Below are 25,663 nucleotides of genomic sequence, written 5' to 3'. Positions count from 1 at the left end.
CTCTTGTTTGATTTAGTATTTCTGATAACGCCTCTGCAACTTGCTAACTTCTATCATAGAATGGAAGCCTGAGGCTCAGAGACTGAAAGTGACTTGCCTAGGATTGTTCATCTAGTAAATATTAGATGCTAGATTCAAGATTCCAAGTCTAATGTTCTCTTTGCTATGTAATAGTTATTTCCAGGGATCATGGTGGTGAGTTTATAGATATAAAGGAAATGGCTCTATGGCCAACATTCAGATCAGAGTCCATACTTTCAATTAATAGAATAATATCAGTTAAAATATTATTTTGAGTATTTACTATTTTCTATCTCCCATATTAAGTTCTTGCACACGTTATCTAATTTGCTCTTCACTAGCACCCTACCAGGAATCTATTAGTTTTCCCTCATTTTACAGATAAGGTTAACTTAGGCATAGAGAGATAACTAACTGGCCCAAGATTAGGTAGATTGTGGATGGTGGTTCTAGGGTTTGAGCCCAGGCTGTTAGACTCTAGATATTTAATCATGTCTAGATATTTAATCATGTCCATCTTCATGGGATCTAAAACTTTTTGAAAAATCTGTGTTGTTTGAGTCACTGGAAACCTCAGAATTATCCCCCATCCCTTCTTCTCTCTTATGTCTACGTTAGTGACTGATTTCTACAAACTGTGTCTTTGCTTTTTTTGCCTCTTCCCCTTCTTCCACTGCCTGCAAATATGTCCTAATTCCTTCTTATCCAGACAGTGCACAGACTCCCAACTTCCTTATTTTTTTTCTGATCCTCTTCCCTCTGCTCTATCTTCACCTAAGGCTAATTTGAGGTGCTGAATCTTACATGTATCACCATGACAAATAAGAGAGACCTTCATACTGCTTTATGCCTCTGAGTCTAAGCTCAGCTTCAACCTTGTACTTTCTGCTAGAATCATATCAATTTTATTTTTCCCTTCCGCAGTAGGTTTTTCCTTATCTAGGTGCCTGGAATTTTCACCTATGTGTCTATCTGGCTAACTATATATTTTAAACAACAGGATTATTTTTTACATGGTGTTTTTCTTGACTGACCCGAGAATGATGCAAACATCTTTCTTTGTGCTGCAATAGCATTTATGCATAAATTTATCATAGCACTTATCAGACTCCTAAAATCATTAGTCTGTGTGCTGCCTCACATGCTAAACTGCAAAGATCTTGAACCCAAAGTCATACACAAATAATATTTTCATTTTCTAGTAGAGTTCAGCTTGGTGCCTAGTCCAGAAACAATGCCCAATAAGTGATTCTTGAATAAATGCATACATGCACCATGTTAAGCATGCTATGTGCGTGTATTATGCTTAATTCTAAAATATGGCTATTCATAATAACACAAATCATAATTATTCTTGATAGAACTGTTTATTACCTTTGCATAGAAATAGTAAGAGTATTTGAGTCAGGGATATGGCAGAGCAGTTCCCAAGAGGAGATAGACTCTCATTTCCTGGGATCTCTGTTGAAAAAAAGCCAGGGGCAATTACCTGGCTGTCTGCGCAATGGATTTGGTAACGTGAAGGCATAGAATATAGACTCAGTTGTGTTGGGATGGGAGACTGGTGTCAGGGACAGAACAGGCTGGATTTGGAGAAATTAGGTCAACACGAAACCACAGGAGGATGATCAGGCTTTGGTCCCTGGGTTAGAAAGGCCCCCACAACAAAGCCATCCTGAACACCACCAAAAGTTATGTTGAGTCCAGTTGGGTTGAGAGCAGACTTCCAGCCACAAGTCTTCAGGGCTACAGAAGCTCTACTATCCATCAGGCTCTCCTGTTCATTGTGGGAGCCTCCTTGATACTGTCCTCTAAGTGGATTCCAGCCTAGCGGAGCTTGCTGCTTCCCCTCTACTTCTAAGTGAGTTCATTGGACTTTCCCTCCTTTGTACAACCCCCCAGTCCATTTTCATTTATTTTTACCTCTTGCATCATTCTAGTGTTTAAATCCATCCTTCTCTTGCTTAAATCTATAAACAGCAATTTGCAAGGGAGATAAACTTTCTCCACATCTGATCCTTAACAAGCTAAAATTCTATCTCCAAAAGCTATTTCTGCCAGATCTGAGAGCCAAGTCTTAAAGCAGTCAAAGACATCAAGCTAAAAAAAAAAAAAAAAGAAATTACATAAAATTGAAAACAACACACGGAATTTAGCCATCCTCTCCCATTCCTCCATCTGTTTGTCTCTTGTAACTCTGGACTGTGGTCTAATTATGAGGGAAAATGAGATGATATGCTGTTGGCATTATAACGATATTAATAGAAAGAATTAACACTAATAATGACAATAATACTTATTACTTAATTCACCGTGGCTACTATTTATGTAGTGATCGTACGGTGCACTTAATACATATCAGTCATTTAATTTATTCTAAATTTAATCTTTTCAACAATCGTATCCAGTAGGTGGTATCTCATTCCAATATTGTTTTTGTAGTTCTATTCAGCATTTTCACATGAAGGCAGGAACTCTCAGGAGTCACTTCTTAGCCATGATCTCAGAGTTTACAATTTACAAAGCCAGTATCTGAATCTAAGTGGACCCCGATGGGATGGTGGAGCTCACGCTCATTTCATTTAACAGACAATGTCTCACATTTTTAAAAATATTACACATAGTGATTCTTTAGTAATTTTTAAGAAACGTGTGTACACATTAAATTGGAGACTAGTAATTTTTTTTAAAAATCGGACCTTCAAGCCACATTATAAAAATAAAGGCATTCATCAGAAAGGTGTTTATGGTTTTATAATGATCTGACAACTAAATTGCTTGTTCAGTTTGAGTTGTGTAATGTTGTTCCCAATTAGATTAAATATTAAGAATCCAATTTGCCAACTGCTAACAAAATTGCTGAACATTGCACACAGTCAGGGGAATTGCTTTTAATGAAGAACAAATGGAAGTAAAATGCTAGAAAATGAAAGTGCCATCTATAAATGTTTTAATAGATAGATTCAGCATTTTCAAATGTGGATTGTTAAGTATTCTCCACACTGGAATGATGTGTTGACTTCAGTTGCCTTAATTAAAGAATCTGCTGTCTGCAGAGTCATTGTGAGCAAATCCAATTGTGAAATAGCCTATGCATATCATCTGTCTATAATCCTGAAAAGCAAAAGGCAGAGGGGCAGCTGTGTTTGTGAGACTGCAGGAAAACGAGGCTTTAGTTCCCTCTTATTTCGTTTTTCCCTCTTATTTCCTTTTTGTGCCTCAGTCTCTTCAGAGCAGGGAAAAGCGGGGCAAGATTTGTATAGTACGGTTGCCAGTGTGACGGCCAGCAACATCACTCTATCTGCTGAGTCCTCTAAAGCATCCCTCTTTCTACTTTAGAGTTCTTCCTGAGGTCCATCACTCCCCCTACACCTGCAGTGAGGGCTGCATACCTTTCTTCTATGTACTCATAGCACAAATACCTATTTTTTGCCAGGTGTCCATCCTTTGTCAGACTCTCCCTTAAGCACCTTGGTTACATTATCTGCCCTAGTTGCTCCTCACCACGTTGCTAATAGGTAATTGCTATTATTATTGCTATTTTATTGTATTTATTTATTTGAGACAATGTCTTTCTGTCACCGAGGGTGGAGTGCAGTGGCTCCATCTCAGCTCACTGCAACCTCCACCTCCCAGGTTCAGGTGATTGCCCTGCCTCAGCCTTCCGAGTAGCTGAGATTACAGGTGTGCACCACTACACCTGGCTAATTTTTGTATTTTTAGTAGAGACGAGGTTTCACCATGTTGGCCAGGCTGGTCTTGAACTCCTGACCTCGGGTGATCCACCTGCCTCGGCCTCCCAAAGTGCTGGGATTACAGGAGTGAGCCACCATGCCCAGACTTATAATTGCTATTTTATAGTGGAGGCAATAAATGATTGCAGAAGTGCTGCATATACATCCATGGTATATGCCATATAGAAGGTGTTCACAGCATTCAGCAGCGTACTAGCAGATAACAAACAGTCAATAAGTGCAGAGCAGCATTAAATAGAAGTCAAATGCCCTAGTCTCAATTTTAGAATGTTGCAATGCAATATCAATACTGTCACTTCAGCATGGCCATATGTTTAACAACTTGATCTTAAACCCTATGCAAATGCAGCTACCAAAACCATGCAATGACATTTGAATGTAACATGGTTGTTGATATGATCCAAATTTTACTTAAAATATGCTCAGATTATTTGTGAGCTATTAATGTTGATAAATGATTTTGTAGGAAACTGTTGATTCTTGACACTGTCTGAGAGATCCACCCCTCTGTCTCTGCGTCTGTAGAATGGGACTAATAGTAATACAAACCCTATAGAGTTGATCTTAAAGTCCCAGGTAAACTATGATTTATTATGCAAATACTATTATTTTGGTTTCTATGATTGCTATAGTTATTTAAATAAAAGCCAGACCTATTTTGAGCTGCTTTCCTAAAGAATTAAATATTCTCATATGACAGGGTCCACTAAGTGGTCTCCCATGTGGTTTAGTGATCCCTTAGAACAGCCTGATCTGTTTTTTGCAGGAGCCAAGAGAGAGCTAACATTAGCACTGAGCATCTTTTATAGAATGGCAAAATTGGTGGTGATTAGGAGCATGGCTCTGGGATCAGGTACACCTCATTCAAATCACAGCCATGCCCCATACTGATGGTCCAATTTTGAGACAGAAAGGCCACTTCTGCTCCCCCACCCCACACTGAATATGATTCTGAATGCCCTGTGAGGCTCAGGTAAGGAAGTTTATGAGGGGCTACATGGGTGTGTGTATGCTTGGTATCAGAACATAGAATATGTTTCCTATGCTTGTTTGTTCTGATACACTTTCTGGATTCCCTACAGAATGCACCATATGTAGAAAGCCTATTGATATGGTTTGACTCTGTGTCAGCACCCAAATCTCATGTCGAATTATAATTCCCAGTGTTAGGGGGAGGGACCTGGTGGGAAGTGATTGGATCATGGGGATGGATTTCTCCCATGCTGTTCTCATGATAGTGAGTTCTCACAAGATTTGATGGTTTAGAAGTGTGTGGTGCTTCCCTCCCTTACTCTCTCTGTCTCTTCTGCCATGATGTGAAGAAAGTGCTTGCTGCCCCTTCACCTTCCACCATGACTGTAAATTTCCTTAGTCCTCCCAGTCATGCTTCCTGTTAAGCCTGCCAAACTTTGAGTCAATTAAACCTCTTTTCTTCATAAATTACCCAGTCTCAGGGAGTTTGTTATAGCAATGCAAGAACGAACTAATACACCCATCAAGAATACTAGGGGGAGAGACAAAGACCAAATTCATACAAGAGATCTTAGAACTCACAATAAGAGACTCATAGCTGCTGACTCTGTGCTTGCCCCAGTGTCAGCTGGAGGAATTTAATGCCTTGTATAATTAAAATCAGAAAAGCATAAAATTTTAAATCTCTAAGGCACCATAGTGAACCGCTGCAACTTTCAAAGTAGAAACAGACACAATGGTCACAATGTCCAGAGGCACTGAGACTGATAGCTTACTTATTCTGCAGACATGTCTGATTTGATGATCTTGGACTAGCCTCTCAGAGATGGGAGTAATCATTGCTTGAGCCTTCACACTCTACGTAATTAATCCTATTTATCTGATGGCCGTTTCTTCTTACTCTTGCTATTTTCATTATCTCTTTTCTCATTGTCTTGCCCTCAGTTGAGAAGCCACCTTTCTATTTGGGGACTTTAATTCTGGTGAATTCAGAATAGTCCCATGTGGGATAAAGAGCTTGGCTTTTGAGCCAGGCTGTGCTATTTTGGAATTCTACATTTGTATCTTAGCAAATGTGGGACTGGGGGCCATTGACTTAACCTCTCTGGGCCCATTCCACTTATGTAAAATTTATACCATGATTACAACTTTCCTAAGGGTTTGAGGGACCAGAAACCAGAGCCAGTGAGAAGCCAGAGTCACAGAGAAGGGCCTCCCTGTATCTCCCTGAAGGGCACAGTATCACATGGTTTGGACATAGTTAATATGTTGCTAGTTTCCTAGGAATTGATTCTTGATCAACGTGCTATGCCTGGCTCTCCATGACCTGACCTGATTCAGTCTGTCCATTGAGCTTCATCTCCTGCTTCTCTCCTGGACTCTGGCAGCCCACATCTGGCAGCCCACATTCTGTCTCCCTGCACTTTGTTATTTTACTCACTCTATGCCCTTGTTTATGATGGCTTCTGTGCTTGTCACACCCTCCTCTTATTCCTTATGTATCTACCTATGCCTTCAAGATCCAACTGCAGCAGCATCTGTCCAGAAAGCCTTTTTCTACCCCTACGTGTTAAATGCCTCTGTGTGCCCTATCTCACACTCTCTACATCCTATGGTTTCCTCTGGTATCATACTTACCATATTGTGCTGCAATTATGTGTTTGTGACCCAGATTTCTTCATTTTGGGTATATTCTCCTCCAGGTGAGGACAGTATTCATTAACCTCTAGACCTCAAGTGTTCACCGCAGTGATGGGCACACAGGAACCACCAAAAAAACCCAGCAATTAGGATCACGATGATAAATGGGACTGACCTCATTGATTGCTGAGGAATATATAGAAACCCAACCACAATGCTTCTAATATGAAAATATAGTTCTCTAAAGTCAAACAGATTAATAACAACAACTTATGTATTCATGCAACATGTATCATAGATATTAAGGTAATTTATAAGATGGTTATGAATTATTCATAGTCAATATATCAACTTATCTAACTAATAATGAGATTTTTTTTAAAGTTCTGAATAGGTCAAAATCTCTTGGAAATATAAGAATTGACTAATTTACTAGTTTACTAAATAAAATATCACTTAAGTACACCAGTGGAAGGATTCATATGGAATTCCTACCAATAATAATCATAATCAGAAGACTAATGTTTGTCATGCTTTATGATGGCAAAGAACTCTTTCCCCTTTATCCTCACTCTTGCCCTCTGAGGGCAGCAAAGTCTCTGTCCAAAGGGAGGAGCAAAGCCTAGACTTGACCCTGGATCTTTCCTCTAATTCTACATCTGCTGATGTTTTTGTGGGACTCTGTTTCTTTGCCTCACAAAATATATTTTTAAAAATCACCTTGCAATCATTTTGAAATAAACTGGATCAGAAAGAATATTTTTAAAAAATGCTGATAAAACAAGACTTAGAAACAGAGAGGAAAGAAAACAATATTTAGGAATAAGAAATGAAAACTATGAGCAAAAAGATTGTTGAGGTCTGATTTTCAGCCACATAATTCATACCTGCCTTCTGGATCACAATGGAATAGCTAAGACTTCCAGAGGTATTCATTTAGTTTAATGATTTTCAAACTTTTTCTTTTTTTAATTTTTAGAATCCAGCATATAAAACTGCTATAAACGAAACAGATTTGTTGAAATGAGAACACCACTCACTGACCTATTCGAACCCTCTACCCAGCACTGACGGACTCTTCTGTGTGCCACCCCCAACCTCAATTCCTGAGCACCCTGGGTGATAGGAGGCTTCTGAGGCAGTCTGTCCACAGTGGAGTGGTGATAACCTCAGTGGCCTCATCATCCAAGGAGATGGAATCTGAAGTTGGGTGTGAAGCAGCACTGAAAAACAATACCTTCTTTTCCCCAAATGAGTGCTGAACCAATTGGATAGGACAAATTGCAGATTTTTGTTTATGTCTTTGGGCAAAAAGATACATGAATCATGAGCCCTGGATTTAACTACTTACCCACCCTGGTATGGCAGTGCTATCAGCTACCAGCCTCCCTTGCAGGATGCCTCCTTCACCAGGCTACCCCAGGGCCGAGAGTGATGGAGATTGACGCCTTTGAGGGAGAACAAGGCAGACCTGTTTCTTCTTCAAAACTCAACATTTGCCCAATAAATGGGCAGAGAAAGGCCAGGATTATTATGCTAATGGGTGTCCCTCCGTGTTGAAAAGACTTTAAGAGTGGAAAATTAGCCTTCTCACCCACAGTATGTGCCTTCCTATGACATCCATCCATTGGCTCTAGCTCCACTCTGTGGGATCTTATGCATTGAATTGTCCCTCAGGAGCCTTCAGAAAGCTGAAGGCATCCCTCAAGCTTCACAGAGACCCTCATCTTCTTAAAGTATTGTTTCAGGTGGGGCGCGGTGACTCATGCCTGTAATCCCAGCATTTTGGGAGGCCGAGGTGGGCAGATCATTTGAGGTCGGGAGTTCAAGACCAGCCTGACCAACATGATGAAACTCCATCTCTACTAAAAAATACAAAAATTAGCCTGGCGTGGTGATGGGAGCCTGTAATCCCAGCTAGTTGGGAGGCTGGGGTACTTGAACCCAGGAGGCAGAGGTTGCAGTGGGCTGAAATTGTACCACTGAACTCCAGCCTGGGCAACAAAGCGAGACAAGTCTCAAAACAAACAACAAAAAAAGTATTGTTTCAGCCAACCGCACTGAGTTATTGCCGTCTATGTAAAAGTAGCTGAGAATAGAAGATGATCAATATTTTCTCCCTGATTTCCATGAGGGACACAGTAATACAACAAATTTATAGAAGGAGAGGAACACAAAACTGAGTTTATTTCTCATGTGGACAGAGCCATATAGATGTGTCTGTGATCACTCAACACTCGCTTGTAGGATCCTTTGATGCTGGAACCATGCATAGGTGGAGAGGATGCTGGAGTTGTGGGTATGTGGAGGGGATGCTGGAGTTGTGTGTAGGTGGAGGGGATGATAGAGCTGTGTGTAGGTGGAGGGGATGATAGAGTTGTGGCTAGGTGGAGGGGATGATAGAGCCGTGGGTAGGTGGAGGGGATGATAGAGCTGTGTGTAGGTGGAGGGGATGCTGGAGTTGTGGGTAGGTGGAGGGGATGATAGAGCTGTGTGTAGGTGGAGGGGATGATAGAGCTGTGGGTATGTGGAGGGGATGATAGAGCTGTGGGTAGGTGGAGGGGATGATAGAGCTGTGCATAGATGGAGGGGATGATAGAGTTGTGTGTAGGTGGAGGGGTTGATAGAGCTGTGGGTATGTGGAGGGGATGCTGGAGTTGTGTGTAGGTGGAGGGGATGATAGAGCTGTGTGTAGGTGGAGGGGATGATAGAGCTGTGTGTAGGTGGAGGGGATGATAGAGTTGTGGCTAGGTGGAGGGGATGATAGAGCCGTGGGTAGGTGGAGGGGATGATAGAGCTGTGTGTAGGTGGAGGGGATGCTGGAGTTGTGGGTAGGTGGAGGGGATGATAGAGCTGTGCATAGATGGAGGGGATGATAGAGTTGTGTGTAGGTGGAGGGGATGAGAGAGCTGTGTGTAGGTGGAGGGGATGCCGGAGTTGTGTGTAGATGGAGGGGATGATAGAGCTGTGGGTAGGTGGAGGGGATGATAGAGTTGTGGGTAGGTGGAGGGGATGATAGAGCTGTGGGTAGGTGGAGGGGATGATAGAGCTGTGGGTAGGTGGAGGGGATGATAGAGCTGTGTGTAGGTGGAGGGGATGATAGAGCTGTGGGTAGGTGGAGGGGATGAGAGAGCTGTGTGTAGGTGGAGGGGATGCTGGAGTTGTGTGTAGATGGAGGGGATGATAGAGCTGTGTGTATGTGGAGGGGATGATAGAGCTGTGCATAGATGGAGGGAATGATAGAGTTGTGGCTAGGTGGAGGGGATGATAGAGTTGTGGCTAGGTGGAGGGGATGATAGAGTTGTGGCTAGGTGGAGGAGATGATAGAGTTGTGGCTAGGTGGAGGGGATGATAGAGTTGTGGCTAGGTGGAGGGGATGATAGAGTTGTGGCTAGGTGGAGGGGATGATAGAGTTGTGGCTAGGTGGAGGGGATGATAGAGTTGTGGCTAGGTGGAGGGGATGATAGAGTTGTGGCTAGGTGGAGGGGATGATAGAGTTGTGGCTAGGTGGAGGGGATGATAGAGTTGTGGCTAGGTGGAGGGGATGATAGAGCCGTGGGTAGGTGGAGGGGATGATAGAGCTGTGTGTAGGTGGAGGGGATGCTGGAGTTGTGGGTAGGTGGAGGGGATGATAGAGCTGTGCATAGATGGAGGGGATGATAGAGTTGTGTGTAGGTGGAGGGGATGAGAGAGCTGTGTGTAGGTGGAGGGGATGCCGGAGTTGTGTGTAGATGGAGGGGATGATAGAGCTGTGGGTAGGTGGAGGGGATGATAGAGTTGTGGGTAGGTGGAGGGGATGATAGAGCTGTGGGTAGGTGGAGGGGATGATAGAGCTGTGGGTAGGTGGAGGGGATGATAGAGCTGTGTGTAGGTGGAGGGGATGATAGAGCTGTGTGTAGGTGGAGGGGATGATAGAGCTGTGGGTAGGTGGAGGGGGTGATAGAGCTGTGGGTAGGTGGAGGGGATAATAGAGCTGTGCATAGATCGAGGGGATGATAGAGCTGTGGGTAGGTGGAGGGGATGATAGAGCTGTGTGTAGGTGGAGGGGATGATAGAGCTGTGGGTAGGTGGAGGGGATGATAGAGCTGTGTGTAGGTGGAGGGGATGATAGAGCTGTGGGTAGGTGGAGGGGATGATAGAGCTGTGGGTAGGTGGAGGGGATGATAGAGCTGTGGGTAGGTGGAGGGGATGATAGAGCTGTGGGTAGGTGGAGGGGATGATAGAGCTGTGGGTAGGTGGAGGGGATGATAGAGCTGTGCATAGATCGAGGGGATGATAGAGTTATGGGTAGGTGGAGGGGATGCTGGAGTTGTGTGTAGGTGGAGGGGATGATAGAGCTGTGGGTAGGTGGAGGGGATGATAGAGCTGTGGGTAGGTGGAGGGGATGATAGAGCTGTGCATAGATCGAGGGGATGTTAGAGTTATGGGTAGGTGGAGGGGATGCTGGAGTTGTGTGTAGGTGGAGGGGATGATAGAGCTGTGGGTAGGTGGAGGGGATGATAGAGCTGTGTGTAGGTGGAGGGGATGATAGAGCTGTGGGTAGGTGGAGGGGATGATAGAGCTGTGGGTAGGTGGAGGGGATGATAGAGCTGTGGGTAGGTGGAGGGGATGATAGAGCTGTGCATAGATCGAGGGGATGATAGAGTTATGGGTAGGTGGAGGGGATGCTGGAGTTGTGTGTAGGTGGAGGGGATGATAGAGCTGTGGGTAGGTGGAGGGGATGATAGAGCTGTGGGTAGGTGGAGGGGATGCTGGAGTTGTGTGTAGATGGAGGGGATGATAGAGTTGTGTGTAGGTGGAGGGGATGCTGGAGTTGTGTGTAGATGGAAGGGATGATAGAGCTGTGGGTAGGTGGAGGGGATGATAGAGCTGTGGGTAGTGAAGGGGATGCTGGAGCCTTGCAGAGGTGGAGGTGATACTGAACTGTGCGTGGGTGGAGGTGCTGCTGGAGCTCTGTGTAGGTGGAGGTGCTGCTGGAGCTGTGTGTAGGTGGAGGTGATGCTGGAGCCCTGGGTATGTGGAGAGGATGCTGAACTACGCATAGATGGCAGGGATGCTGGAGCTGTGTGTAGGTGAAGGGGATGCTGGAGTCTTGCATAGGTCGAGGTGATGCTGAGCTGTGTGTAGATGGAGGTGCTGCTGGAGCTGTGTGAAGGGGGAGGGCAGCAAGTACATACATGCATATTGGAGCAGATACCTGGGTCAGAACATGACCTTGACCAGGTTTCTCAATTGCCTTCCCACTCGTATGCCCACCCCTCAGTTCCAGCCCAGCAGCTTCTGCTCCCTTTTTCTCATTCTCAGATACACTCTGTGGAATGTCAATGAGGAGACAACATTGGTACCTTTGACTCCAATGGTATTAATAGAAAAAGTCATTTTTTAATTTTATATTTTAAATTTTTGGTGAGAAATATTTGCAGTTCAACTCAAAGCTGGTCACCACAATCCAGAGTACTGGGACACATAATTTAGGTATTACTGACTAAAAGCTCAGCAATTTGTGGCTGACAGAGAAGGTATTAAAGAGCCGGAAAGGTAAGTGATTTTCCCAGATTGCAGCTAGTTAGCAGCAAAGCTACAGCTGGCACAAGAGGCTTTGCTTTTCTTTGTAATTGATGAAGCTGGTTTCCTTTTTAAACCTGGACCCTGACCTGAGTTAGAAGTTCAACTCGACTGTTTCCTGGATGTGTGAACACAGGCAAACTATCTAAACTGCCTGAAGCTCAGTTCAAAGAGGAAGTTCAGCATCGAGATGAAAAAGTCTGGGGGCTTCCAGCACCACATCATGTCTGGATTCTTGATCTGCCACTTTCTTGCCATGAGACCTGCAAACATTATTTACCCTTTTAAGGTTCAGTTTTCCACTCTCCAAAATGGGTGTGAGTACTCAGACTTATTGCATAGGGTTGGCAAGAGAATTAAATGCTTAATACACATAAAGCACTTAATTCCTGACATTTAAGAGTCAAATAATAAGTGTTAGCTGTTTTTTATGATGATACTGTTTTCTTATCAGTGAAAATGGGATAATAATGTAAAACTCACTGAATCACCAAGAAGAGGAATCCAGGCACTAAGAATAGTACCAGGCACACAGCAGACATATCATGAACACTAGACTCTTAGTAGCATTATAGATTTTGAAGTCTGATAAACCTTACATTTCTTTTTTTCAATAAACCTCTGGAATATTAGAAGCCAATTCCATTTATGCATTCTTCCATAATTGTAACACAAACAATGCATTGATATTTCTCGGTTAAAAAATATGTCTTGCTTTTATGGGTCTGTTTGAATCATGTTGAAAAGTTATCAGTGTTTATCCCAGGCAAAGTTAAAATCAGGTTACATACATATGCCACATAAAGCATAAACAAGTATATTTATATAGGACATATATTTCTATAGCATGATTATTATTGTAATCTAGGAAATCCTAATCCAAATCCCAAAATTGTGTGAATGTTCCACGATTCCAAAGTAGGAGGCGGTGAGGGTAAGCTGGACCCTGAGGCCAGGCCTGTATACATCAAGTCTACATTGTCATGCCTTTGCAGTGCCCCATAGAGGATGCTATGACTCACTCATTCATTCATTCACTCTTTCTCTGTGTATTCAGTGAAATCTAGGTGCCAATTGTTTCCGTTTCAAAGACAACCTGAAAAATAAAACTAAAAAGTAAAAAACTCTTTTTACTCCCAAAGTGTTCAGGGAGTATTGGAATGAGAGATACAGGAAGAATTGGTCTAATGAAGTACGCATGAGGAGGGGATGATTGGAGATTGTCACAGAGGAGGTGACATTTGACCTGCATCTTGGTGATGAGTAGGGTTAATTCAGAAAGACATTTCCAACGGCAAGAGCATAGGCCCTAAAGAGAAGTGCCGCTAAAGCTCTGGAGGAAAACGAGAGATAGCAAGTGAGTCTGGAAATGTGATGCATTAAGGCAGCAGTCCCCAAACCTGGGACACAGACTGGTACTGGCCTGTGGCCTGTTAGGAACTGGGCTGCATAGTAGGAGGTGAGTGACAGGTGAGCCAGTGAAGCTTCATGTGTATTTACAGCCACTCTCCATCACTCACATTACCACCTGAGCTCTACATCCTGTCAGGTCAGTGGTGGCATTCGATTCTCGAGCATGAACCCTATTGTGAACTGTACATGGGAGGGATCTAGGTTGCCCATTCCTTATGAGAATCTAATACCTGATGATCTGTCATTGTCTCCCATCACCCCCAGATGGGACCATCTAGTTCCAGAAAAACAAGCTCAGGGCTATCATTGACTCTACATTATGGTGAATCGTATATTACAATGTAATAATAATAGAAATAAAGTGTACAATAAATGTAATGCTCTTGAATCATCCCAAAACCATCCCCCATACCTTCGGTTCATGGAAAAATTGTCTTCCATGAAACAAGTCCCTGGTGCCAAAAAGGAGGGGGACTACTGCTTTAAGGTGTAAAGTCCTTGAATGGCACACAAAAGAATTCGAACTTTCTCTTACGCACAGTAGATAATGATATGACCCACTTGCACAGACAGGAGCGGCAGGTGGAAGGTAAGATCAGAACAGCAAGACACATTAGATGGATATGTTTAATAATTCACGTAAGCAATAGAGACAGCTCAACCTGGGGCAGAGATAAGAGAATTTGAGAGGTAGAACCATCAAGACGTTCTGACAGATGCTCAAAGTGAGAATGAAGGCTGGAATCTAGAAGAATCTGTTTTGTTCTTGGGTGTTGGGCAAAGTGGGGTCCGTTCAGGAAGACCAGAGGGAAAAGAAGGATCTAGTGAGCTCCATGTAAGATGGTTTTGTGACAGCTTGGCAAGCCATCCAATCAGAAGTTTAGACAATAGACATCTAGAGCCCAGTGCAGGAATTAGATGTAGAGACATAGATTTGAGAGACATTTGCATAAAGGAAAGAGTTGATAACAAGCTAAGCTATGTCTGATTTGTCTATATACTCTGTTAGGAAATAAAGGAATTAGAAAGTAAAACATCTTATCTAACAGTTATCAAGTACTAAACTGTAAACCAAGCACTCCATAAGCATTTTAACTAACTTTATCCTGACTTTCCTCGTTAGGAAACTGGCACTTCCTATGTTAAAGGTCTAGCTCAGGCAACCTGCTAGTGAGGGAGCCATCCGTAAGTGAGGTACAGGCCTATTTGACTCCAGATTCTGCCTTCAAACCAAACTGTGTCCCTGCGGAGTTCCCCACTAAGTTAAAATTCATTCTTAGGCTTCTAAGTGGATCACTGTTGAATCTTAAGCTGCACCATCCATAGACAACATTCACCGAGGCCATCAATGAGCGTGTAAGCAAAAGTTCCTCTTAGTGTGCACTGACTTTACACTGGAGCATTACATAAGTCTGCATTTTGCTGGAATAATCTCATTTAATCCTTAATAGCAACCCTCTGATGCTGATTTCAGGACTGTGCCCTCTTTTCAGGTGATGCACCTGCTGTGTGGGGAGGGGAAGAAACCTCCCCAAGGTGACATTGGTAGTAAGTGGGAAAGCAAAAAAGAAGACTAATTGGGCATGGCTCATGCCTGGAATCCCACTACTTTTGAGAGGCTGAGGAGAGAGGATCACTTAAACCCAGAAGTTCAAAACCAGCCTGGGCAACATCGTGAAACCTCATCTCTACAAAAAAATTAAAACATTAGCCAAGTGTGATGGTGCATGCCTGTAGTCCCAGCTACCCAGGAGACTGGAGTGGAAGGATCACTTGCTCTTAGGAGGCCGAGGCTGCAATGAGCCGTGATTGCGCCACTGTACTCCAACCTGGGTAACAAAGCAAGGCCTTATCTCAAGCAAAACAAAAAAAACAGACTGTTTGCCCTGTATCTCTTGTTGCAGACTCCATATTTAACCATACAAATATTTTCCCATTTGCAGTGGACTTACTTCAGTCTCAGAAGGGGAGAGGTGCCTTTTTTTTTTTTTTTTTTTTGAGACAGAGTTTCGTTCTTGTTGCCCAGGCTGGAGTGCAATGGCGTGATCTTTGCTCACCGCAACCTCCACCTCTCAGGTTCAAGCGATTCTCCTGCCTCAGCCTCCTGAGTAGCTGGGATTACAGGCATGCGCCACCACCCCTGACTAATTTTGCATTTTTAGCAGAGAGGGAGTTTCTCCATGTTGGTAAGGCTGGTCTCGAACTCCCGACCTCCTGTGATCTGCCCACCTCGGCCTCCCAAAGTGCTGGGATTACAGGCGTGAGCCACTGCACTCAGCGGAGAGGTGCCTATTTTTTGTCCTGCTTCTGTTGTGGGGCAGGCCCAGGCCAGGGACCTTCTATTTGCCAGTTCATTCACAATGTAATGATCTGCCTGCCTGCTTGCTTCTCGTTTTATTATTTAGGGGTTTCATTTCAGATTGCTGAAGAGTGTTGCTAAAATGTTACTGCTTTGTGCTAGGGAAAATGGCGCAGGGTTTTTCAATGCTCTTCATGCAATTCTAATGGAGGCACACTGGCCCGTCCACTCTGACACCGACTCTGCAGGTCTGCCCGACTGACTAATGGGATTTTCTGCAGTATATCGCACAGCTTCAAAAAGTCGTGCTGCTGAGCAATTTATGAAGAATGGAAGTTTTTTTGTTTTGTTTAGTTTATAATACTCTCTAGCCATATATATTTTTTTCAGGATTTCTCTTTGGATTAGCATTTTGACTTATTATTATTTCAATAATCATGCTGAATCAGCCTTGTGACGATTCCCCAAAGTTTTCTTAAAGTGTCTCTTGAAAAATCTCTATGACATTGGCATCTAGTTTTAAAAGTCAAACTTGATAAGAGACTTCATAGATTCCTTGCTACCTTTAATGTGTCCTGAAGCTTTGCAGAATGAGACCAAGGTGGTGAGACAGTGGCAGGTAGCAGGACCTGAAAATGGGATTGTAAGGACCGCTTGAAGTCAGCTGGGGACTCATGACTACTGTATTTGGTGCCTTTGTTAATCCCCTTTCTGCTTTCATTTCTGCTTAGTCACAGCTGTCAGAGACACTGCAGGACTTGAATGCCTCAGTCAAAGCAAGCGGAGCTTTGTCTAGCATGTGCTCTCTGCCAGGCCTGGTTTCAGAGGCAGGTGTGGCATGCTGAGAAAGGACAACCTCTCATCAGCCCTGAATCCTGAGAAACAAAATTTCTGCTGCTGGCAAGCAGAGTGACCTTGCACATGTCACTCAGTTCTTTGAGCCATAGTCTTTTGATCTATGAAATGGAAATAAGAATTTCTATTATTATTGTTTGATCTGATCAGAAAGAATTCCAATATTTGGTGATAAAAGCAAGGAACCGAGAAATGTCCAGAGCATTCTCCAACTTATAAGTGTGTCAGTGCATGTTTTCAAGACATACACACATATAGCAAGCGTGTATACATATACAAAAGCATAGATGGGTAGTATTCCAGAAGAATCTACAAGAAAAAAATTATTAGGCTGTGGGGAATGGGACACTTCATGTTGTGTTTACTTTGATGATATTGATGGGGTTTTGTTTGTTTTACCGTATTTATATTCTATTTTGAAAATCAAAATAAGAGTATCTGCCTTTCATGGTACTTGCTGAAGATCAAAAGAGATAAAGTACAATAGGCCTATCTAGATGCTTCATTAAGCAGTGGCTTCCTTCCTGCTCCACAGATCTAACTGGTCTGATGTGCTCCGTGCTGCATACAAGCCCTCCTAGACTTTCTACAGCCATACTGGCTTCTCTGTATTAAACCTTAATATAATAGGAAAGTTGTAGAAATGTGAATATATGGGTTACCCTGAATGCCTGGTGAGCACAGACAGGGCAGTTGGTTGAGTTTTCTGGTTCCAAAATGGACAAGTCTTCTGATTTCAAACCTTGCTGAATGTCTTAAGTTCAAATCAGAAAGAATTTGACAAGCTTTTAATCCAAGGCCAGACTTCAGAGCTGAGAAATGCAAGCCATGAAGGGTAAAGTTCTACAGGGGGTCTCTTCCCTGTACTCTGTGGTGTGATGTCCAGCCCTACCTTCAGACCTGAGCCATTCATTCCTCACAGTACTGGGAATGTTGGTGGTCCACAGCAATTGGCTAAGTATGGAGACTGCCCTGTCTGGAGAGAGCTGCTCCCGCAAGGTTACACTTCCCTGCTAGGGTGATAGGGTTTGGCTCTGTGTCCCAACCCACATCTGATCTCGAACTGTAATCCCCATGTGTCAAGGGAAGAACCTGTAATCCCCACGTGTTGAGGGAGGAGGTGATTGGATCACTGGGGCAGTTTCCCCCTCTGCTGTTCTCATGATAGTGAGTTCTCATGAGATCTTATGGTTTTAGAAGTGTTTGGAAGTTCCTTCTTTGCATTTCTCTCTCCTCATGCCATGTAAGATGTGCCTGCTACCCCTTCCTTCATGACTGTAAGTTTCCTGAGGCCTCCCCAGCTATGGAGACCTGTGAGTCAATTAAACGCCTTTCCTTTATAAATTACCCAGTCTCACGTATTTCTTTATAGCACTGTGAAAACGAACTAATACATAGGGTAACCCACACCAAGTACTGATCAGTGAACGGGTACAGAGACCTGGTCCTTGCCCCAAGGCCGGGTAACTCTGCAGGCCCAGCACTCCCCATGGCATCAGCTGAGGTCTCCGTTGTGCCTGCAGGACAATGCAGTGCAGTTCCTCCACCCATCCTGCTTTACAGCTGCACAGATGTTGCTCCTGAGAGCACAACCCAGTGACCCTCTCCTGGTTTCTCATAGTCTCTCACCTAAGACAGTCTCAGAGGTATATGGCAGCAGGCCTGAGACTTCTATCCAAGTTTTCAAATTGGTAGCACCCTGCATCACACATGACAATCATTGTGGTACGGTGGTTAGAGAGGGTATAATAGTGCCCGTCATTATCTGCCTATACAACACCCTTGGGAGTGCCAATGATGTACAGATGTGTGTCGACTCCAGGAGACTTGCCCAACCACATTGGATCAACTCAGCCCTCTTGGATGGCAGCTAGGAGAAAGGAGACCAAGCAAGGCAGAAGGATCTCCAGTCATTGGCTGTGCAGACTCACTCGCAAAAGCCAAGGGTGAAATGCCATCAATTCCTCACCTGGCGTTTCTTCCAGCAGGCAGGCAAGGTGGCCTGGGAACATGAAGAGCCACTGCCTCCTCCCGTCACAGCCATGTGAACAGTAGATGGGCACGAGCATACTACTCAAGGACTCCCACCTCTGTGCCCAGGCCTTTTCCCACACGATTCCTTTCTCTGCTCTAAGAACAAATCTCTTTTGAAATTCACCTCAGGACATCCTTCTCTGTTGAGTTGGCAAGAAAAGAACTGTCCTGTTCCTTCCTTTTCATCATGCCTAGGTCTCCAAGTGCACTGTAGACTTAGGTGTCTTTTCCTCATTGGACAAATTACTTTGTAATTGTACCAGTTTAATCCATTCTATTTCTACAAACAAAATATAATGTACAGTGTTCTGACACTGCATGCTCACATGCAGAGCTGTTTACAGGTGTGCTTTCAGCATTGGTTACTTAACCTCACAACTTCTTTCTACATTACGATGACACTTTCTTTTCCTCCTTTTCAGCACGACCTACTGCTCACCCACCTGCTACAAGGGTCTTTCTAAATTTCTTCTCTCTGCAAAGGAGCCCACGGCCACCTGTCCCATGGCCTCTATAGTGCACCCTGCAGTAGTGGGGAAAGGAGGTTTGTGTATTAGTCCATTCTCAGGCTGCTAATAAAGACATACCCAAGGCTGGGTAATTTATAAAGGAAAGAGGTTTAATGGACTCACAGTTCCACATGGCTAGGGAGGCTTCACAATCATGGTAGAAGGTGAAGGATGAGCAAAGTCATGTCTTACATGGTGGCAGGCAAGAGAGCATGTGCAGGGGAACTGCCCTTTATAAAACCATCAGATCTCATAAGACTTATTCACTATCATGAGAACAGCATGGAAAAACCCCGCCCCCGTGATTCAGTTACCTCCCACTGGGTCCCTCCCATGACATGTGGAGATTATTACAATTCAAGGTGAGCCTTGGGTGGGAACACAGAGCCAAACCATATCAGCTTGTAAGTGGGGCCACTCGATTGTCTCAAACCTGTGAGGCCAATGTCCTCATCACCTTCATGATCATTCATTATTATTGTTGCTATTTTATTAGTTTAATTTGAATATAAGACAAAGGTGTGGCAGATTTCAGTGTTGTCTTGCCTGGAGGGATAAAGAAGCAATTCCAGCTCAGGACTCTCTTTTTCCTGGAATCTTCAACCATGTTCCAGTTTTACTCAGGATGGGGTCTGCTTCCTTCCCTGAACCTCCAAACATTTTGTAAATGTTGGTGCGGGTGGATGGAGCATCACAGCCCTGTGCTGCCTGGGCCAGGTGCAGTATTCCTCAGCCTCTGTTTCTGTTTCACCCCTTAGGGAAGCTTCTACATCACCTCTGAGAACTGCATGCAGCACGCACACAAGTGGCACCGAGACCTGTGCCTGTTGCTCCTCCACGCTTACCGGGGACTCCGTCTCCACTTCCTGGTGATCATGCGGGACATCCCAGAGCTGCCACACACGGAGCTGGGTAAGGGCCCAGGACAGGGGCAAGCCCATCCCAGCAGCTCATGTGCCTCCTCCAGACAAGGGATGGGGAAAAGCTGGCATGCTTTTGTAAATGTCACAGGAATAACACTGGTCCAGGTAGGTTTGGGCTGTGATTTTTATTATTGTACCAGGAGAGGATCTGGGAAGTGCAAATGCAGTAAGAGAAGACACATGTTCCTCAAGGCACATTCATTCACTCATGCATTCATCTGCCAGACATCTATTGAGTACCTATTACACACCTGCCACCCCACTGCATAATTTTAGGTTGCTTTCTAGAGGAAAATGCTGGTTTATAGCCTTTTCTTAATTAAGCTGTAATTATGGAATTGTAACTTACAAGAGTGTAAAACAATCCTCATAAAAACTATATATACATATATATATATATACACACACACACACACATTTATATGCATACATATATGCTTGAGCTGGATGATTATAGAAACTTCTTAGTATCCATTACATTTGGTTATCTGGGGATCAATTGATTTTTGCACATGGATTTTCCAAAGATGAGACATCATGGAAATCAGTGGACTTGAATCTCTGTTGATTGACAGATGATGGACCTGAAGCTCAGAGAGGTAAAAGCGTTGCTCAGCATCACACAGTAATGTGTGGCAGAACCATGACAGCTCAGGGATCCTGTGCTGATGCCTTGGGGCAGGGTCCTTTGTGTCATGTCCCACTCAGTAACAATAGGTGATATGTTCTGGCTCTGCTCGAAGTTCTCTAATAAGGCCTCACTGACTCTAGAACAGAGGCAAAGTCCTCAGCCTGCTTTTCAACGATAATGCCCATTTCAACATTAGAACCCTGCTGGGTACATTGACTTCCCTATATGTACCCCTAGACCTCAACTGCTGAGATAACTGTGGTTTTGGCTGGGTCAATGGCCTTGTTCATTGTTCGTTGCTGCACTGAAATCATCACGTAAAAAATTTATTTGCATGTTTTGCTTCCCAAATAGACTGAGGTCTTTAAGAGCTGATTCCCCTCAGATCCCTGCCACACTCTCTCTGGTATGTAGAGTAAAGGAGTAGGTACAGGGTTATAGTTGTTGAATTGAATCTGGAGCCTTCTTACCATAAGCTTTGTCAGCTCTCACATCATATACAAATCCCGTACTCAGGCACTACTCTTTGAATCATGCAATCACTGAATTTTTTCAAGTTCAAATCTTATGCATGCAGGAAAGACCTGCACAGAATCAGAGTGACTTTATATAGCTCAAATGAAAAATGGAGATTTTTCAGTAGCAGTTGGATTCCTGATACAACTTTTTATATTTTATCCAAAGGAGCTGAATTTATTTGTTCATTCACACCCTCATCATATTTTGCTGGACATGTACTATGTGTCAGATATTGTGCTAGACACTGAGGATACATAGCCATGACTAATGTATCAATAGTTCATTTTGCCTTGTGGGGTTCAGGGACCTGAGGTCAGTGGTGAAGTAGAGAGGTGTAATTAGGTCATCAGCAAGGACTGTAAGCTGCTAAGGGATTGTTTCCACTCACCTAGGCAAGCATGCTTTAATTAAAATCCATGCCAGAGCCGTGTGCAAATGACTGACCACAGCATCATGGAACCAGAGGAAAGTTCAAACCCAGTCACAACTGTGACCATTAAAACAAATAGCCAGAGGCCACCTGGTTTCTGCTGATAAGATGGCCACATTCTTTAGTATCAGAGCTGGTGGAGCTGAGCAGGAGGTTCTCAGGGCTTCTGATATTTTATCTGTAAGATAGAGATTCAAATCCATCTTCCATTTATGATGCACAGATGTATACCTGTGTGTGTGTGTGTTTGTGTGTGTGTGTGTGTGTGTGTACCTGCAAAAACAGAAATAAACGTGGAATCTCTCTGGGCCACACAAAGTGCTGTATGAATTTGGGATGTACTGCTTCTCATAACTGTGTGCATGAGGTGATATTGGCTTTTATCTAGTGCTCAGTCCATGGCTCCAATCAGGTTCATTCTCCTGATAAGCACAGTCCCTTTAGGAAGTTAGAATAGGTAGAAGGTCCTCAGCAATGTGTTTGTCTCTGTGACGTTAATGCCAATGTGAAACTTTTGCTTTTTCATTTAATTAGCAACTGCTGCATTTCAGTGTGGGTTCATTTAATCACACAGTTTATTTTTTCTTTCTAGAGGCCCTTGCTGTTGAAGAAACACTTTCTCAGCTGTGCTCAGAGCTACAGGTAATTGGAGAACTGGCGCTGGGGTCTGAATGAATGGCAGTAGTTTTGCAAGGCAAATGCAGTTGCTTGCTTGCTGTAAAAAACAGAAGTGAAAAGACACCACTTGTAACTTAACTCTAGATACCAAGCTGGAGAAATATTCTTACATTCTGTTACCCTACATCACTGTGTTCTTTAAGTATGTGCCTTGCTAGATATTTTGGAAAAACTAAACATGTTAACAGATTTTTGTTTCCCTGAAGCTTAAGCTACACATATGTATTTGTCCATTACCCATCCATTGAACAAACGTTTGTTGACTAGTAACGCAGTGCTTCTCACTGTGGATGACAGAATCTTGTACCTGTGCACAGATGGCCTCAGACATGGCAGGGAGGCTAGAGTCAGTGATAATAATGAAAACAGTCACATGCATTTGCCAACAAAGCCTCATCAAGCGTGCATTAAGAGTAAAGGCCGAATAAATATTTGACAAATGCATGCTGCTGCTATTTACAATCTCTGGAACACTTTTACATCCCCCCTGTGTTAGATATCTGGGTGGGTACTCTTATTTCTCTGTGAAGAAGAGGCAAATCAAGATTGGAAAGAAGTCTATACCAGGGTGACTAACACAGCTAATCAGTACTAGAAGCAGGACTCAAACTCTCATCCCCCAAACTGACACCTCTGTCTGTGAAACCAGTGTTTCTCAACTTTGTCTGTACATTAGAATCATCCTTGGAACTTTAATGATGCATCTTTGCCTGAGCCTGGGCACACAAACTGGCTGAAACAGAGTATCTGGGATTGGAGGTCAGATACTGTGTTTTTATTCAAAGCTCCCCAGATGAATATTATGTGCAGCCAGTGTTGAGCACCCCTGCTTTAGAGCATGTTACAAAGTTAGTAACATCCAGTCTCACAGTGAATGCAGAGGAGATCCCTGGAGAGGGCGGAATGCGGAGGCAGAGACAGAGGAGGGTGTTGGGAGCCTAGAGCTGGAGGGCCTTCGGGGAGGGGCTGTTGGACGGCAGCCTGGGAGAAGGGGTGGGACTTGGCTTGTAGTGATAACAGGGAAACACATGCCAAGCACTGATTATCAAAAATGCAGGGCCGGCAGACGGTAGGAGGGCAACACAGGAGTCCATTTAGAGAGTGTGTAAAGGCCACTGAGACGAGTCAAAGACCTAATGTCCACACTTGGGGGCTCATATGCTCCGACTCTGCTGCAGCATTGACGGTGTGTGGATGAGCGGGCAGCTGGGTAGACAGGAGGCCCTGGGCTCTAGATGGCTACAGCTCTCATCCTTCCCCGAGTGAGCCTCAAGGCAGCCACTGTGTTAGGCAGGGGCCAGAAGCGTCAAAGCCATGCTGGCGTGGGTTTAAATCCAGGCTCTGAGCTTCTCCTTGGAGCAGCTGTGGGACCTGAGACAATGGGCTCACCCTCTGGGGTCTGGGATTCCTCATCTATATAGTAGGTTTGTCCTGAGGGGACCACTAGAGAGCTCACGCAAGGACCCTCCTAAGTGCTCTGCTCATGGGGTCTGCTCTTCTCTGGTGAGATGGCCTCTCCTTCCAGGGCTGGCTCGGGCTGCCTCAGGCTCCATCCCCTGAGGGCCTGGCCAGAGCCACGTACCTGTGGAGGTGCAGCTCAGCATCCCAAGGGGAAACTGCTTTACTCTGTAAATTATCAGAAATTTAGTTTTAGCAATTGAAACAACAACAAGGAACACAGGAACAGGCAGCTTTCCAACTCGGCTTTTCCATTTCCCATCACGAGATCAGGCTGAAGAGCTGATTCGTGACTATTTGTCAATATGCCCACTCTCTTTCCTTCTGGGTGTGGCCTGCAGGTTCTCTGTGTTGTTTTCTGTGCCTGTTATGTTCAGGTTTCCAGGAGCCTTTCTTCCCTAGTCTGGGATCACCATAGCACCAGCATCACCGACTTATATTTAATCAGCAGGGATTCTCAGCCTGGCACAGTTCTAAGTGCTTGTCAGTATAATCCTCTTTAATCTTTCTATAGCCCCTGAGATTTCACCATTACCAAAGCACTTGTCCAAAGTCATCTGGTAAGTGGTGGGAGGAATCGGTGCTCACACGCAGCAGGCCTTCTGCCTCCAGAGCCCCAGCTGTGCGGTCGTGAGGGCAGGCAGGGACCACTGCCTGTTTTCTCCTTATACGTCACATGGTGGTGGGTGGTGGCTAGTGGGTGGTAGTGATGGAGAATCCTGTATTGCAAAGATTATGCACGTCGGAGCCAGGGAGACATGGCTTTGAATTCTCTACCTACTCACTTGTGTGACTTTAGGCAAGTTGCTTAATCTTTATGAACCTTGATGTTCTTATCTGTAAATGGGGATAAAAATGAATCTGTTTTCACCGATGCAACCACCCAATGGGTTCATTTTACCCACTGCCTAGACAGAGCTCATTTAGCAAGATGGGGATAGCAATAGAGAAAGAGTGATTCATGCAGAGCCAGCTGTACAGAAGACCTGAGTTTTATTGTTACTCAAATCAGTCTCCCCAGGCATTTGGGGATCTGAGTTTTTAAGAATAATTTGCTGAGTAGGGGCCAGTGAGTCAGGAGTGCTGATTGGTTGGGTTGGCGATGAGTCCAACTGTCATCTTGCGCTGTCTGTTCCTGGGTGAGGGCCACAAGACCAGATGAGCGAGTTTATCAATCTGGGTGATACCAACTGATCCATCAAGTGCAGGGTCTGCAAAATATCTCGAGCACTGATCTTAGGTTTTACAATAGTGATATTATTCCATAGAAGCAATTTGAGGAGGATCAGAATCTTGTAGCCTCCAGCTGCATGACTCCTAAACCATCATTTCGAAGATTTTGGCTAATTTGTTAGTCTTACTAAGGCAGTCTAGTTCACCAGGCAAGAAGGGGGTTTGTGTTGGGAAAGGGCTGCTATCTTTGTTTCAAACTATAAACCAAGTTCCTCCTAAAGTTAGTTTGGCCTATGCCCAGGAATGAACAAGGACAGCTTGGAGGTTAGAATCAAGAAGGAAGTGGTTAGTTCAGGTCTCTTTCACCATCTCAGTTATAATTTTGCAATGGTGGTTTCATTGATGCCTTTTTCTCTTAGCCAGTAAGCTGGCACATTGGCTAGTTGCCTGGCTACATTGTGTGAGTTTTCTCATGCAATTGATAAAACAATTCTATAAGATAAGCCATCACATTCTGTTCAGTGGACGAAGAAACAGGGCTTGACTCACACCCTGACTAAAGTCACAGTGCCGGCAAGCAGAACAGGGTGAGGCTGCTGGTCTCTGTGACGCTGAGCCCTCCGCAGTGTGATGCAAGCCCAGGAGGCAGCATTGGTGCAGGGAATAGAGATGGGGTCCATGAGGTCTGGCCCTGTGCAGTAAATGCAGAAAATGCAAACCATCATGTCTGGTGCAAGTATTTATCAAATGATGGGAGCTTTGGCGTGTCATTTTTTGTGGTCATAAA

The 25,663-nt window shown here is 44.1% G+C and overlaps 1 protein-coding gene across 6 annotated transcripts in view; it reads left to right on the top strand.

Annotated features, from left to right (window-relative positions):
* Positions 1 to 25,663, top strand: part of FAM135B (family with sequence similarity 135 member B) — a 367,515-nt gene that overhangs the window by 282,847 nt on the left and 59,005 nt on the right. For 5 of the 6 annotated variants that reach the window (XM_016959901.4, XM_063817398.1, XM_063817401.1 and 2 more), the window contains 2 exons: positions 19,823 to 19,976; positions 22,160 to 22,209. In XM_016959901.4, coding sequence (XP_016815390.1) covers positions 19,823 to 19,976; positions 22,160 to 22,209 — 204 coding nt within the window. Of the gene's footprint in view, positions 1 to 19,822; positions 20,093 to 22,159; positions 22,210 to 25,663 lie in introns of all 6 variants that reach the window. The other variant, XM_009455974.4, reaches the window with a different exon arrangement.

The sequence above is a fragment of the Pan troglodytes genome, chromosome 7 (genome assembly GCF_028858775.2).
Source record: "Pan troglodytes isolate AG18354 chromosome 7, NHGRI_mPanTro3-v2.0_pri, whole genome shotgun sequence".
Classification (NCBI taxonomy): Eukaryota; Metazoa; Chordata; class Mammalia; order Primates; family Hominidae; genus Pan; species Pan troglodytes.
Note: the sequence above shows the minus strand (reverse complement) of the source record. Positions and strands in the feature narration are given on the sequence as shown.